At 37.0% G+C, this 16,157-nt stretch overlaps 1 protein-coding gene across 1 annotated transcript in view; it reads left to right on the top strand.

The window, feature by feature from the left end:
• SLC13A1 (solute carrier family 13 member 1) overlaps positions 1–16,157 on the top strand; it is an 82,348-nt gene that overhangs the window by 58,346 nt on the left and 7,845 nt on the right. Inside the window, exons 8-12 of the mRNA XM_006090505.3 lie at positions 4,035–4,154; positions 8,693–8,791; positions 9,235–9,336; positions 12,506–12,612; positions 14,689–14,798. Coding sequence (XP_006090567.1) covers positions 4,035–4,154; positions 8,693–8,791; positions 9,235–9,336; positions 12,506–12,612; positions 14,689–14,798 — 538 coding nt within the window. The remainder of the gene's footprint in view (positions 1–4,034; positions 4,155–8,692; positions 8,792–9,234; positions 9,337–12,505; positions 12,613–14,688; positions 14,799–16,157) is intronic.

Consider the following 16,157-nt stretch of genomic DNA (forward strand, 5'->3'; position numbering starts at 1 on the left):
GGGAATCTTATTAGGCACAATTACTGTTTTCACAAGAATAGCTTTGACGTATCAATATTATTTAACAAATACAGCAGCTATTAGTTAAATACAAAAAAACCCACACAAATCTACCAGATTAAAAACTGGAACATTATCACAAGTCAATTTCTATAGCTTGCTGATTATCAAAGTATATTATTCAGTTCATGAGGGTCAGCTATGAAATGCATGGGTATGCAAAGCAGCTTGGAAGGAAGTTGTATTATCAATGATTAGTACAGTCGCTGTTACTAATTATGTGTTAAATAATAACTATCATGGGTTTACAGACCAACAAATAATAAAAGAAATGAGTTTATAGATGCCCCAAATTCAAAGCCCACATCTCTCACCTCTCTTCTTAACTAATTACAGAGGGAAAGGTAAATCAGTAGTTTAAATCAGTAGTTAAAACCTAGCAGTAGTTACCTTCAAAAATACCATGACTTTCCCCTGCAGAAATGAGTAATACATATTTCTCAGAAAGAATTTCTCTTTCCAATACTATAGAAGAAATTTGGATATTACAGAGTTTGGACTCAGACTTTGGTTCAGATTTCAATCTTGCCATATATTAGCTTAATTTCTGTGAACATCAGGTTTTTCAACGGTGAAATGGGGGCAAAACTCTAATTTAGAACATTATTGTGAGGATTAAAAATGCAAATGTGGCTCTTAGCAAAGGGCCTGGCACACAGGAAACTGTCAATCATGCTAGTGTTGTTGCTGCTGCTGCTACTTTTGTTGTTGCTGTTAGAAATCTAAGCCTGGCTCATAAACAGCACGTAGTTAATATTTGAAAAGACACCTCTGGAAGTACACAAATACAAAACTTGAAAAATGGCTTTGACTCAGAAATAATCAAAACAGTCACCAATCAAAAAGACTATGATCAGTGTGGACACTAGCTTATAGTGATCTTAATGGCCCAAATCTGTTTCAAGGCTGTAAATTTCCATAGTCACATTCATTCTTTTGAGGCAGTTTGTGTGGGTTTCATTAGAATTATTCATCATTTCGTAGTTGGGCATAAGATCTGCAATAACAACACTGTCTTCCTGAGTTTCAACATTGACAGGCATTTATGGTTTAGGTCAAAGCACGTCTCTGTTACGGAGTAATCATTTCTAGGATGTACTAAAGTGTCCTTAAAACATCAGGTTTGTACTCTAGACTCTGGATAGTTTCCAATATATATGGAATATTTTATTTTTACTTCAGAGCTCCGGTTGAGGACACTATGCTTTAATGAGAAGAGGTTGTGATTTAAACACTCCTCCTGGGTTAAAAATCCAGGTTCACCGCACAGTCCGTGACCTTGAGCAATTAGCTTAACTATCTGAGACTCAGTGTCTTCTGGTGTAAATACAATGCTTTTCTCATAGGATTTTTGTTAGGTCTTCTGCTCATTCCCAAGCTTCTGCCTGACCTCTAAAATTTAGAGCGCCTCCAGGGTGCATTCCTGGGTCCTTTTATCTCCATTTACTCCCCAAATTAGCATACCCATTTCCATGGTTTGTGAAACCATCTATATGTTTGGTATCTAGCAATTTTAGATCTCTAACTTGCTTTCTCCTCTCAGCTCCAGACTCATTTATCTACTGCCTATCCAACATGGCCACTTGGAAAATTAAGCGACATTTCCAGTTAAAATGCCCACAGCAACATTTCTGACCCACCACTCCCTTATTCTTTTGCCATTCTCCCCTCAGACTTCATTTCAATAAATGAAACTTTTTCTCCATCTCCTACATTTTATCCCAAATATATTAAAATCTGTTGCCTTCTGTTCTTTTCCCCAACAATCTAAATTAAGCTAAAATCTCTACTCTCACTCTCCCCTATTCCTGGGCAAAACTTCCTGTCTGCTAATTGATTTCCCTATGTATTTGTCTTGTATTACTATGTTAAAAATTACTATGCATTTAGTGACTTAAAACAACACAAATTTATTATCTCATGAGTTCAGTGGGTCAGGGCAGGAGTCTAGGCACAGTTTAGCTGGGTCCTTTGCTCAAGATCTCACCAGCCTAAAAGGTGTCAGCTGAGCCTGTAATCACTGAAGACGCTCAGGGTTCTATTCCAAGGTCATTCAGGTTATTGACAGAATTCACTTCCCTGTATTTGAATTACTGAGGCGCCCCCCCCCTTTTTTCTGACTGTTGGCATGGAGTCACTCTCAGCAACTACCAGATACACCCAAATCCTTGTGATATGGCCCCTTCCTTAGACAACATGGAAACTTACTTCTTTAGGCCAGCCGGAAAACCTCTTTTATTTTTTTTTATTTTTTTTATTGTTTTTTATTTATTTATTTATTTATTTATTTATTTATTTATTTATTTATTGCTTAAAGCATTACAAAGGGTATTACATATGTGTCCCTTTTTTTTCCCTCCGCCCTTGACAATACCCCGGTTTCCCCTACCGCCCAGTGTCTTATGTCCATTGGTTATGCTCATATGCATGCATACAAGCCCTTCAGTTGATCTCTTAACCCCCTCCCTCCTGCCCCCAACCCTCCCCGGCCTTCCCGCTGCAGTTTGACAATCTGTGTGAGGCAGCTCTGCCTCTGTATCTATTATTGTTCAAAAGTTTATAATGGTCTCTATTATCCATGAATGAGTGAGATCATGTGGTATTTTTCCTTCATTGACTGGCTTATTTCACTTAGCATAATGCTCTCCAGCTCCATCCATGCCGTTGCAAATGGTAAGAGTACCTTCTTTCTTACAGCAGCATAGTATTCCATTGTGTAGATGTACCACAGTTTTCTAATCCATTCATCTACTGATGGGCACTTAGGCTGTTTCCAGATCTTAGCTATGGTGAATTGTGCTGCTATGAACATATAGGTGCATATATCCTTTCTGATTGGTGTTTCTGGTTTCTTGGGATAAATTCTCTTTTAAGGGCTCCTCTGATTATGCCAGGCCCACCCAAGATCGCCTTCCTTTTGATTAACTCAGAGTCAGCTGATGGGGACTTTTATTACCTCTACAGAACCCTTCACTTTTGCCATAAAGTCACGGGACTGAAATCTCATCATAGTCATAAGTTCTATACCCACGGAAGGCATGTACACCAGGGGTTTATCTTGGAACTCTGCCTACCACACCTTGGCTTCCACTCTTGTTCCCTCAATAGTGAGAATCCACCTAGCCAACTTGTTTTATGTAAGTGATAAATTTACACGGACCTTAAATTAGATCATGTCACTAATTTACTATGTTCCCACTACTCCTAATCCCATTTCTACTAAACCTCAGATTCCTTCAGATGACCTACAGAGTTATATATTATTGACCCCTATTGGCTACGTCTTGGACTTTATTTCATGTGGCTATAACCTTAGCTCACTACCCACAGCCACACTGGCCTTCTGTCTAATCCTTAAATATTCCAAGTTCATTCCCACCTTAGGGCCTTTGTACTTGCTATTTCCTGTCTGTAATGCTGTTTCCCAGTTATGTACATGACTGGGTCCTTCTTGCCTTTTAAATCTCATTTCAAATATCCCCTTCCTTGACCATATTCTATAAAATTTCTCCCTTCCCCTAATAATTTTTATTTCATTATCTTGTTTTATTTTCTGATTCATTATATGCTTACCTGTTTATTGGCTGTGTTCCTCATTTATATATAAAATTTAAGAGAGCCTGGACCATGTATATCTAATTCACCACTATATCCCCAATAGTTAGAAGAGTACATGGCACATGGTAGACACCCAAAACAAAGTGTCAGGTGAAATAAAAGGATCCTCTCAGAATTAAGTGTACTTACATAGTTCATGATGAAAGAAATTTATATTTTCTCTAGGCAGATACTTGCAGTCACTTAACTTTTAGGGTATGAGGAAGTGAGATAAGAGACACCATAGTGAAACTAATTCCTTAGAGTCTGCCATTTATTCAATTTTCATCCAAGTATTTGCTCTCAGTAGACGTGTAAGAGTTGTGATAATGGAGGTCACAGTCCTGCGTGGTGTTTACTTCCATGTTTTCCCACAGGCGCTACCCTGGCTGTCGATGCATCAACTTTGGATCGTGGTTTTTGCTTTCCTTCCCGGCTGCTATTATTATTCTACTCTTGTCCTGGATTTGGCTTCAGTGGCTTTTCCTAGGATTCGAGTAAGTAAATTGTCCATATTCCTCAGGTAAATGAAGGTGTCTGGGTTCTGAGTTCTCCACTGCTCCCTTACCTATTTCTCAAAGCTACACTTCTGCATTACTCTTCCCCACAAAGCTGGCCTGTATGAACACACGTTTTAAGGATAGTCTAGAGCACCACGTAAACTACGTTCACTGCAGAAGAGAGTTCGTGGAAAGCAACTCCATCTTGGTTTCCTTTGAGTCCCCAACCGATAACATGTTAATAGGCCAGGAAAGCATAAGGAGCTCATTTTGATGAGGAGTAAAATTTTAAGAAGTTTTGCCCTTCCCCTTGGTTTAGTGTGGGGATTTCCTCAGGTTATTGAGCTACTGTATGTCAAACTGTAACATGCAGGGCTTCCTGTTTTACCCTAGCACCACAATGGATAAGTCCTTGAAAAAATAAAGGTCTGAGAGAGCCCTGTGCAAAGAACATTGGATTCAGAATCAGGAGACCAGGGACAAAGCTGGGGCTTCTCCAAGCCAGACCTTTGCAAGTCCTGATCCATTCTCAGTCTCAGTATCCTCAACTGTAAGACAACAGACTTTAACTGGAAGATCAGTAACATCACTCCCAGTGTTGTAATTCTAACACACATGGGCCCACGTTGAACACATAGAAGACAAGGCAAGAAACACTGATCAATCGAGAGCTGCTAAAATGTCAAATGTACGCATTCAAGGAGAATTTGCAAAGGTTACCTTGGCTGGGACTGAACTTGGTGATCCATAAGTACCAAGTGACACATGACTTAAATGACAGCCAGTATTTAAAATTACAAAGGGCTCCACAGAAAAATGGAAAATGTAGCTTATATGTTCAACATAGAAAGCAATATTTCAAAAAAGGAAGGGGAAGAGGCTGTATGCCAAACCTTGAGGATTTTCTCCTGAAAAATAAAGCCATTCAAATTAATTTTTATAGGGGCTTTATTTAATTAATTTCCAGGGCGAATGAATAAATTCTAAACAGCATGCTATCCACCAAGCAGGCGAGACTGACATCAGCTCTTTGTACTTCTCTTGAAAAGCAAAAGGCAATGACCAGGTGCTGCTCCATGCCCACACTGACATTTCCCAAGTCAAGTCACATAAGGACTGATATTTCCCCCCTCTATTCCTCTTCCTGGTTTTCCTCCAGAACCGCTGCAATTGTATTAGTAGTGGGGAGATGGTACTGATGATTTTTTTAACAAATATTTGTGTCCAGATTGTGGGAGCAGCATGTGGCAGTGCTCCCGCTGAAGCCAATGTGTGGAGTGTCACTGACTTCAGCAGGTGGGCATCAGTGGGGAGAGGCCAGCTGCATAGTAAATGCCCCTTCCTGGAAACCACGCCTCCGGGGGGCTATTCAGTTGTACAGGTAGCAATGCAGGCTGCAGGGGACAAGAAACCCAAACTGATGGAATAGGGAGATCCACAGCTGTTTCCTCCTTTTTTGCTACATGGAAATGACTTTATAAACCAGTGATGGCGAACCTTTTGAGCTTGGCGTGTCAGCATTTTGAAAAACCCTAACTTAACTCTAGTGCCGTGTCACATAGAGAAATTTTTTGATATTTGCAACCATAGTAAAACAAAGACTTATATTTTTGATATTTATTTTATATATTTAAATGCCATTTAACAAAGAAAAATCAACCAAAAAAATGAGTTCGCGTGTCACCTTTGACACGCATGTCATAGGTTCGCCATCACTGTTATAAACTATGTATGCAACCATTGCCACTATTAGGAAATGGCCTCCCCATTTAAAAAGGAGAAATAAAAAAGGTAAAGGGGAATCTATGGAACTGTGTTTTCCATGAGGGGAAAAAAAACACCTGTGAAGTGCAGACATTAGGCAAAGTCCATAAATCACAGCCAGTGGCATGTTTAAGCAGTCCCCTTGCTGTCCACTGTTGGTTAGACACTGCGCAACTTCATGCTCCAGCTCATTTTTCAGTGTCCTTTTCAGTCTGTCAGGGTGTTCACCTCCAGAGGTTTTAGATCGACAAACAGAAATGCTCAGCCGCTCCTCTGGCAGGCCACCATACATTCTGATTAGTGTGTTGGCTGTTAACACAGTTAACTCTCACATTATAAATGATCCCAGCATACTGGGGACGAAGAAGCTCATCTATCAATGCCACCGAACTTATTTAAATGGAGAGGTTGATGCGTTGTCATATGCTTAATCAGTTCCTTTGTGAAGGCATTAACCTTCATTTATAGCAAAGCCAATTTGGCTTCCGACTTAACTATTTATGGTCCCCAACCAAAGTGGCAAAATACAAATGCAGTCTTCAGGGTGGGAAGTAGTTTTGAAGGAGATTCACTCCTTTCTTTACTTTTCTATTCTACAGATGGTTCTCAAGGAGGTCCATAGATTAGTCTCTTATAATAGCATTTATATTAGTGACAAGGGATAAAATTTTGACACTGTACCTAGTCAGTAATTTAATTGATCTTAAATGCAACAACATCCACCTTATTATGTTCATGGTTGGAGTGTGTACAGTACAGTGATTATGAATGTACTAGAGGCCCAATGCACGAAATTCATGCAAGGGGCTCGGCCCTCGCAGCTGCAGTGGCTTGCCTCAGCCCTCGCAGCCCCAGCTTCATCTGGAAGGTTGTCCGGAAGGACATCTGGAAGGTCGTTTGGCTGTCTGGTCTAATTAGCATATTATGCTTTTATTATTATAGATTACTGAAGAATTGAGGAAATTCTGCTCCTTCAAAAGCAATAATAGTCCAAACAAGTTTGAATAACAGTGTCACAGGAAAGTAATAGCTACCTTCACACTACCTCAGTTTTCCTATTTACTCCCTCATAGATGTTCATGTTTACCCCAGCAATTTTACAAAAGAAAATACTATAGCTTTATTCTTTTTTAAACTGCTTTATTGAGATATGATTGACATAGAAAGAGCTGTAGCTACTTAATGTATACAAAACTTGTGTTTGGACATAATTATAAATCATGAAACCTCATTAATATCAATGCCATAAACTTATTCATCACTTCCAAAAGATTCCTCCTGCATCCTTTGCTGTTTTCTTTTGTCCTTTGTGGTAAAAAGCACTTAGCATAAATCCAGCCTGTTAGCAAAATTTTAAGTATACAATACAGTATTGTTAATCATTGGTCCTATAACTTACTTATTTTGCATAACTGAAATTTTGTACCCTGTGACTGACACTCCCCCATCCCCTTTCCTACCCCCCCACCAGCCCCTGGCAACCACTATTTTTACTCTCTGCTTCTATGAGTTTGAGTATTTTAGATTCCACATATAAGTGAGATCACACAGTATTTATTTTTCTAAGTCTGGCTTATTTCATTTTAGCATAATGCCTTCCAGGTACATCCATGTTGTAGCATGTACCAGTGCTTTATTTCTTTTATGACTAAATAATATTCCATTGTACATATAAACCACTTTTTCTTTATCCATTTGTCTGTTGATGGACATTTAAGCTGTTCCTATACCTTGACTCTTGTGACTAATCCTGCAGTGAACATGTGCATGCAGATCTCTCTGAGATCCAGAATTCAATTCCTTTGAATTAGATATCCAAACGTGCTTTTTATACCTACATATAATGTAATTTAACGGAGCTACTCATAGACATTCTAAGAGATAAACCCTAAGAATATAGGCATTTCTCATTTGTTTCTTCCTCTGGAGGTATTTTTTAAAAAATCTTGGTGTAGAGCCCTACTTCACACAAAGATTGTTCAAAGTTGTGAAGACCCTGGACCTCAGGACAGAAAAATTAGTCACCAGGAACAAGGCTCCCTAAGATAAGTAGCTAAAAAGAATATAAACTGACAGATACTGTTGGAAGTAAGTTGAAAAATTATCTAGTGGAGGCTATTAGGACATAAGAGGTGAAGAAACTTGAAGAAAAAAATGTGATCGGGTGATCAGTGTATGTGACCTCCTTGCCCTAGTGTATCACTTGAATGTAGTACATTTTGTGACAATTGATGGGTCTGACAACCAACTGTCTCATAAATTTGACAAAAGTGCTATTGAGTTGATGAGTCAAGTACTTACCGTGTATGCCAGTATTTAGAGGTACCAGGCCAAAGAAAACATCTATGACACTGCTCCTGCCCTCAAATAAGTGATCTAACTAGTGAGATAAAACTCACTCATGTGCAACAATTAACAATCAAGATATATAATAAATATATTAAAATAGATGACAGGTACATACTAAAGTGTTAAATTGGAGATGAGTGGGACATGGCAAAATTTTAATGGTGAAAAAGGACTTGGAAAAGGAAGAGATCGGTGGAAGATGGCTAAGAAAATGTGGAACAAAAAATAAGCATTGAAAATTGAGCAAAATGGGCAGAAACAGAAAATGGGGGAGGGGACATTCAAAGAAGGAGATGGAGGTATAGGTGAAAAGCTCAGATTTATGTTATGAGCAGGGAGATTTGTATGTTATGAAGCTTTCACATGAGTATCTTCTAGAAAGGGAGAATCTTATGATTAATTGGCTTAATCACTCTTTTCAGTTTTAAGGAGATGTTCAAAGGTGGAAAGACCAAGACAGTCGAACAAAAGGCTTATGCTGATGTGATTAAACAAGAATACAAAAAACTTGGGCGAATAAGGTAAGTAGCTAAATTCAAGCTTCTTTAGACAAGGCTATTTTCATTCCTACACAATCAGAAATGGACACACACACACACACACACACACACAGCTTATATTCAAGTATTTATTAAAATCAAAAAAGCACATAATTATTTGTAATGTATTTTTAACACTCGATAACAGCCCCGAGTGTGCTGCTAACCTTTGTGAAAGTAAGTGCTAATCTCCTCCACACGACAAAACACACACTTTCTCTACATAAAATTTACCAGGAGGATGACAAGATGCTGACAGACCTGCCGAAGAGTAAAGACCTTCTCCAACTGCACTGATTCGCTCAAATTATCCAGTTTTTAATGTCTAGTGTTCCGGTGAGATTACTCCTGACAATAACTCAGGGAGTTTCTATGAATGTCCTGACTGAGAAAGTAAATGAAAGGATTGCAAATTTTTTTTACAGGTATCAGGAAATTATCACCTTGGTCCTGTTCATTGTAATGGCCCTGCTGTGGTTTAGCCGAGAACCTGGGTTATTTCCCGGTTGGTCTTCACTTTTTACTGAGTAAGCATTTCCTGTGATGTTTGTCAGCTCTTCCTCCTTGGCACTCTGCTTTTCTCCTAAGTGACTCCTAGAACTCTGGAGGAGTGTATGAGATTTTCTTCGTCCTTTCCATTGAAAAGAATTCTTAATTCCAATCCTTTCAGGAATTAAAAAAAAATGATAAGGAATGAAATCTAAGGAAAGGCCTCAGATAAGGTAACTAAACTACCATGTAACTAAAATTCAAGCTTCTTTAGACAAGACTATTTCCATTCCTACACAATCAGAAATGGAATCTGCCAGAAAGCCGTGTTCTGTGGCAATTAGGAGTGTAGACTTTGGAGCCACCCTACTTGGATTCCATTCCTGCCTCTTCCACTTGCTTTGGGCAGGTCACATCCCTGAATTTCTTCCTGGGTAAAATGGAGTTTATAGCGCTTAGAATAGTGCTGCCCTTCTCCCTCTGTGAAAGGCAATCTAAATGTTTATTATGTAAAATGTTTCTTAATAACCTGGTATGAATTCATGTTCTGTGATTTTTGCCAACTCAATTATTTTTTTTGTTTTGTTTTTACTTCTATGGGGGATTATTTATTTGGTTCAGTATCTTGTCTTTTTCTCTGTGTATGTCAATTAAACACGAATTCACTATAAACCCATGCCTGCCCCTATTTTTTAGGTAAGGAATTCCTGATTAAATAATAAATCTGATTTTACAAACTTCTGTTAGAAGCTGGGTCAGAGTTAATTTTATCTCTCAATGTCTTACATACCAGCAGTCAATGCTGAATCATGTGAACTGGTGGTGGGGGGGGGGGGGGGTAGATGGCAGCATAATTTTCTAAATTAAGAGCCATCCCACATGTGATTATAAATACTTGGGTTTTGAGATTTGTGTTCCCAATCTATCTTCACTGAATTAATCTAGTTTCTAAATTCAGCAGATCTCTGATTTGGACTTCCTGTCTCACAGCCCCCAGCAAGAATCAATGTATTCGGGGGCAGAAACCAAAATTGTTTGAGTCAAATATATTATTCCCACATAGAATAAAGAAATTCTTTTTTTTAATCAGAGCCATCTGGTTATACAGGCATTGCCAGCACTTTTTAAAGGTGCAAAATCTGAGTCCAAATTCCTAGTGAGCATACAAGTGTAGCAATGCGATGTGGTAGCATGTTTCAAAGAATCTGCTTTAGCTTTATAAACTTTTTGTTTCCTTTAAGACTAAACCTTTTCATTCTGAGAGGTCTAAAAAGACAGCTTCCAATTATTCAGTGCAAGCTATTGAAAGCAAATGATTGTTTAAAGTTTGATGGTACTATGTAGTTTTGAAATAGGACTAGACCAACATAAAAAATAATTCTTCCACCTTTTAAAAATTCCTCTTCTATCATCCTCGGTAAGGGGAGTCTTTTCTAAACACCAACGTGTAAAAACTAAATGAAATCAAACAACAGCTAATAAAAATAAAGCTGAAATCCCAATAGTAAATTCAATGTAATCAGTTTCTAATTTCTATTCCTTACAGGAGGGGAAAGTAATTCAGGAGATGCTTTGTTTGTAGCAGAAAACTAGAGTGTATTTGCTATGGTCAGGTGCAGGTGTTACCTAGAATTCTGAGATAAATCAATAGTAAAAGGAACAAAGGTTTGAGATAGGAAGGGATTTGAAGATATAAATAAAAGCAACTAAAATTTATGTAACCTTACCTTTTGTAATACTGAAGCAACCTAAATTAATTTAGAACAAATGAAAACTAAAATAAACATAATAAAATAATAATAGTTTTTAAAATCTTTGGAAAATAAATTATTTCAGTATTTATGGCTTGATTTCATTTTAAGTGTATATTCTGTAGAATCTATCTGTAATGAAGAGGTTTTAGGCATTTAGATGTTCCAAAGCTAGTATGAGAGATCAAGATTTATAGCTACCACCTAATGTTTTCATTCCATCTGTTTGAGCTTGGACTGAGTCCAATGTGTCTTCATAAAAACAAAATCAGATTACATGATGCCTGAGCTAATTTGGCAAAAAATCCAACTGTAACTTATAACGGAGATAAAAGAAATAAGGAATAATGACAATGTAAGATTAGTTAAGTTTATTGAATAAATTACACGAAGGTAGCTTTTTTACCCAACAATGCAAGACAGAAAATCTACATTTAGGGAAAACAAACTGTGTTATAAATTGTCAGCTTGAATAATATAATGCATTTTCTTGATTTTAGTTTGTTCAAGTAAATTACAGGTGTAGAGAGCTTCTATAATACACCTGCATCATTGAGTGACAAGGTAGCAAAATAACCTTTAGGGAATAAGGATTTCTTCTCAGAATCCAAAGATTCACTAGTTAAATATGGCTGACTTTTAAAACCAAATTCTGATTATTTATGCCTGTTTCATTCATATCTAGTCTCCAGGTGCTTCTTAACTGATGAGGCTTCTGGGAAGAACCTGTCTTATTTGCTGGAATGGCCTCATGATTCTAAAACCCCATCTGTTCCCGAATCACTCTTAATCTGAACTGTGATCACTTATGAGCATCTCATAAGCCATTCTAATAATTAATATTCTTGATTAAGTTTCATAGGGTGCAAAGTATTAAATAGGTTGATTTCATTTGTATGATATGGCTAGGGTTTATAATCATAGACGCAGATGTTATACCTTAGAAAAACAGATCATTCACTTTCACAATTTACAAAAGAGCTTTCAAGGACTCTAGAAACATTCATGCCTTGCCACATTTCAATACTAGGATGTTATAAATCAATTATACGAGGCTTTGCCTAGCCTAACAATTGTTTCAACATCAATTCTCTGCCAATGTAATGAAAATAAATAATTCAAAGAAAAAGTTATTTACCAGATCTGTAAGCTTTACCAAAAGGGAAATTTGCCATGTTGGCCTAGTAGGTCAGCATGTGTATACACATGGTTTTGGGGGGGGGAAAAGAAGAAAAAGTATAGGGAAACAATGGAAACATGGTCTGAAATTTTTAGTTTCACTAAATTATTTAGTGGGAAATCATTTAGTGGTAAATCCATAGATTTCTAGAGCAGATTATCCAAAATAAATACTCTATACCACCACTACTTGTATGATATAAACATAGTCACTTAGTGTTTTGTTCCCACAAATTCTGGATGTCATTTGTTAATGAACACATTTGTCCTTTTTCAGGTATCGTGGTTTTGCTACAGACTCAACTGTTGCCTTACTTATAGGACTCCTATTCTTTATTATTCCTGCTAAGAAATTGACTAAAACTACACCTACAGGAGAAATTGGTTGAGTATTATTTATAATTTTGAATGAATTTGACAGAAGAGAAAAATATACAAAATTCTACTGGTTTCATTTAGCATTTAGAAAAACAGGATGGACATGTTGACACACTTCCTGTTTGCACACTGCAACCCTTAGGCAGCACACGTCCTTCTGCTACAAGAAGGATCATCCTACTTTGCAGAAGTGAGAAGTAGATTTCCTTATGCTCCATGTTAGGACTCTGCTATGAGTGATATTATTTGGTCTTTGATAAGCTCACTTCTCTTCTCATAATCAGAATTAATCTTACTATTGGCAAATGTAGGAACAAGTCATTACTTCATGATGAGCCCTTGGTACTAAATGCTGATGATCTACAAAGGTGAGGAGTTTCAAGGGAGTTATAGCCTCATAATAGTCCTGAAGAAAATGAAGATCAACCTACACTAGCTCATAACCTAGTGTCACAATTGAAAGAAAGGTATTCAGAGGGAGCACTCATTGTCTTTATAACACATGGACAAACATGTGTGCATGTTTATGTGAGTATACTCACTCCGCCCACACACAGACACAAACACTTCTTAAACATAGGATTCATCCACATCTGAATACTAACACATCATGTTTTAGGAAGTCAGATTCATATGTTGTCAGGGTGGGACAAATGGTTTAAAATTGTCTGTAAATAGTCTGGTAGAGTAGAATTGTTGGTTTTTCTTTTCTTTCTTCTTTTTCTCCTTCCTTCCTTCCTTCCTTCCTTCCTTCCTTCCTTCCTTCCTTCCTTCCTTCCTTCCTTCCTTCCTTTCTTTTATTGGAATGGAACTTGGATTCATTCATGCTCTTGGGTTGGCCCACCTGAATCCTTGAGTCAGAATCAATAAATGACTAATGAGTCAGATTTCAAGGCCCTGACAAATATAAACAGTATAGCATAGAAATGAATGCCTTTCATTCTTCATTGAGACTAGAACATCTCAAAGTGCAGTATAAGGAGATGTTGCACTACAGAGCAATGATTTCTATGAAACCCTGAGAATTCTGACCATTGAAATCTAAGCCCCACGGCCTGCCAGGGGCAAGTGTTGAGGAACTAATATTTGACTTAACATCCCTCGCTCCAACATCTGAGTGCCCCTCAGACAGAGCCTTGCTCCTCTCTCCCATTCTCTTTCTTATTATTCTTCAATAATTTTTCTCCCTGATAAACTCATTTGCAGTAGGTTTAAAAATAACAGATAAGACATATTATGTTACATTTTACATGAAAGGTACACTTCAAAGATGTTTGCATTTTAACAGAATATATGGTCTTAATTCAAGTAAGAAATAGCAAAATTTCTGTCAACAGTGAAGGGTATGTTTGGTTTAGGTTTGGGGAAAAGGATAGGAAGGAAGAAAATTAGTAACATTAGAATCTCATCATGTAGAAGGCTGACTGCTACACATAAATGATAAATGGAAATAATGTGTTCATGGATGATCTTATTTCTTAATAAATCTATGGAACCAGTAGGAACCAAGTATCAAGAGAAATCTTTAAGATAATTTCTTTATGAGTATTTTAGGGGTCTCATGAATGATACTTAAATTATTTAACCTGAGTTTTGAATTACTTTAAACTGGAATCCTGCTGAACCTGTTATATGCTGCACCCTTGCAATTTGAAAAAAATAAAACATTCAAATAAATACTAATGAATATTAATGCAACACTTATGCTATTAGAACCATTGGACTGTTACAGACAGTTTGCATAGCAAAGAATAGTATAGTCCAATACACTGTTTTACTCATAGTAGGCAAAGATGTTAGTGGAATCAAATGAATGAATAGCATTATAAATGATGTTATAATTTATCTAAATTCATTCTATAATATAATCTAAAGGATTTTCCCAAGTTATGACCTGTTTAAGTAATATAATCTTCCACCTAAGATAGGTAGAAATTGCTCAAAGTCCAGATCAACTCCCCTATCTTAAAACAACATTAAGAGTAGTAAAAACTCCTTGGGAGGTGGCCATTACAATAATGAAGAAAACAATCTCATATCATATTTTAAGCAATGTGTAACTGTAGGGTTTTTGTTTTGCAGTTGCTTTTGATTACGCTCCACTGATTACTTGGAAAGAATTCCAGAAATTCATGCCCTGGGATATAGTCATCCTTGTTGGTGGAGGGTTTGCCTTGGCAGATGGTTGTGAGGTAATAATCTGTGTCTAAGATTTTTGTTGTTGTTCTTAATCCTCACAGGAGAATATTTTTCCCATTGATTTTTAGAGACAGTGAGAGGAGGGAGAGGGTAGAGAAAGAGAGACATCAATATGAGAGAGTCACATCTATTGGTTGCCTCCCATAAGTGCCCAACTGGGCCTGGGGAGCAAACTTGCAACCCAGGTAAGTGCCCTTGATCCTGCATCAAACTTGTGAGCCCTCAGTGCATGGGCCAACACTATAAACACCAAGTCACACTGGCCAGGGCTGCGTCTAAGATATTTAACAATTAACTAGGCTGCTCCAAAGAAGAACATGGGGACATTCAAGCTTTTGTTATATTCAACTTCATCCTGTCATTTCAATGACACCGGTTTCAATAGCCGTGCAGTAAGTATATCATACAGATGAGGTGAGTTCAGAGTTCAAAACATTTTACAGGCTCCAAGCATACATTTTTATGATGCATGTCAAAAGAAATAAAGCATAGAAATTATAATTCTTAGTCCATGAAATAGTATTAGAAGAATAGCTTAATAAGAAAAATAAATAAAAATCATACATACGGTGACTACTAGTGAAACATTTTTTATTTATATTTTTTCCTTATTTCATGATAGATTTGAGTAGCTCTCAGAGTTCTCTGGAATATATCATGGTCTTAATGTTGTCAAAGAAGGACAATAAGAAATAATAGTAATGTATTACATTATTTATTTATTATATTATTTATTACATATTAAATATATTAAAGATACTGAATACATGTTTGTGGAATAAAGTCCTGAGAGAATTTCACATAACCATAGCTAATATTGTATTCTTTCTAATTTTAGGGAAAAGTAAAACCATAGGTGGATTCAAGTTGGCTATTTCTTGGCCTACCTATCCAGTTGATATAAAGTAGATATCTGGGGAAGTCACTGTCCCTTGAAATTGTCCTGGTCATTATAGGATTGCTTCAAAAATTCCATAAAAATCCTCTACTCTTGAACAAATTAAAAATCTCTTGTTTCTGGATTTTATAGCTTTCTGTGAAACATTCAAAACTCATGGCTGTTCCATTTTCTTTTTCTATCATCAAAGTAAAAATGATGGTGAGAGAGATGTTTTATACAGCCTTTTAGTTTCTGGGAAGTTAAACTTTTATACTTCTCAAGGCAAAAAACTACCTGCTCTGTTCTCTTCTTAATAACCTCCAGGGAGACTGGTTTTAGCTTCTGACTTTATTGTCAATTTTTCTGTATTGTATTTGGATACTGAGCTTTCAGCAATAAGATTTAGTAATAGATGAAATTCTGAGTGCCACTTACAAAGTCGTTTTCAGCCTACATTTGGCTTGCCTTGTAG

The sequence above is a fragment of the Myotis lucifugus genome, unplaced genomic scaffold (genome assembly GCF_000147115.1).
Source record: "Myotis lucifugus unplaced genomic scaffold, Myoluc2.0 scaffold_73, whole genome shotgun sequence".
Lineage (NCBI taxonomy): Eukaryota > Metazoa > Chordata > Mammalia > Chiroptera > Vespertilionidae > Myotis > Myotis lucifugus.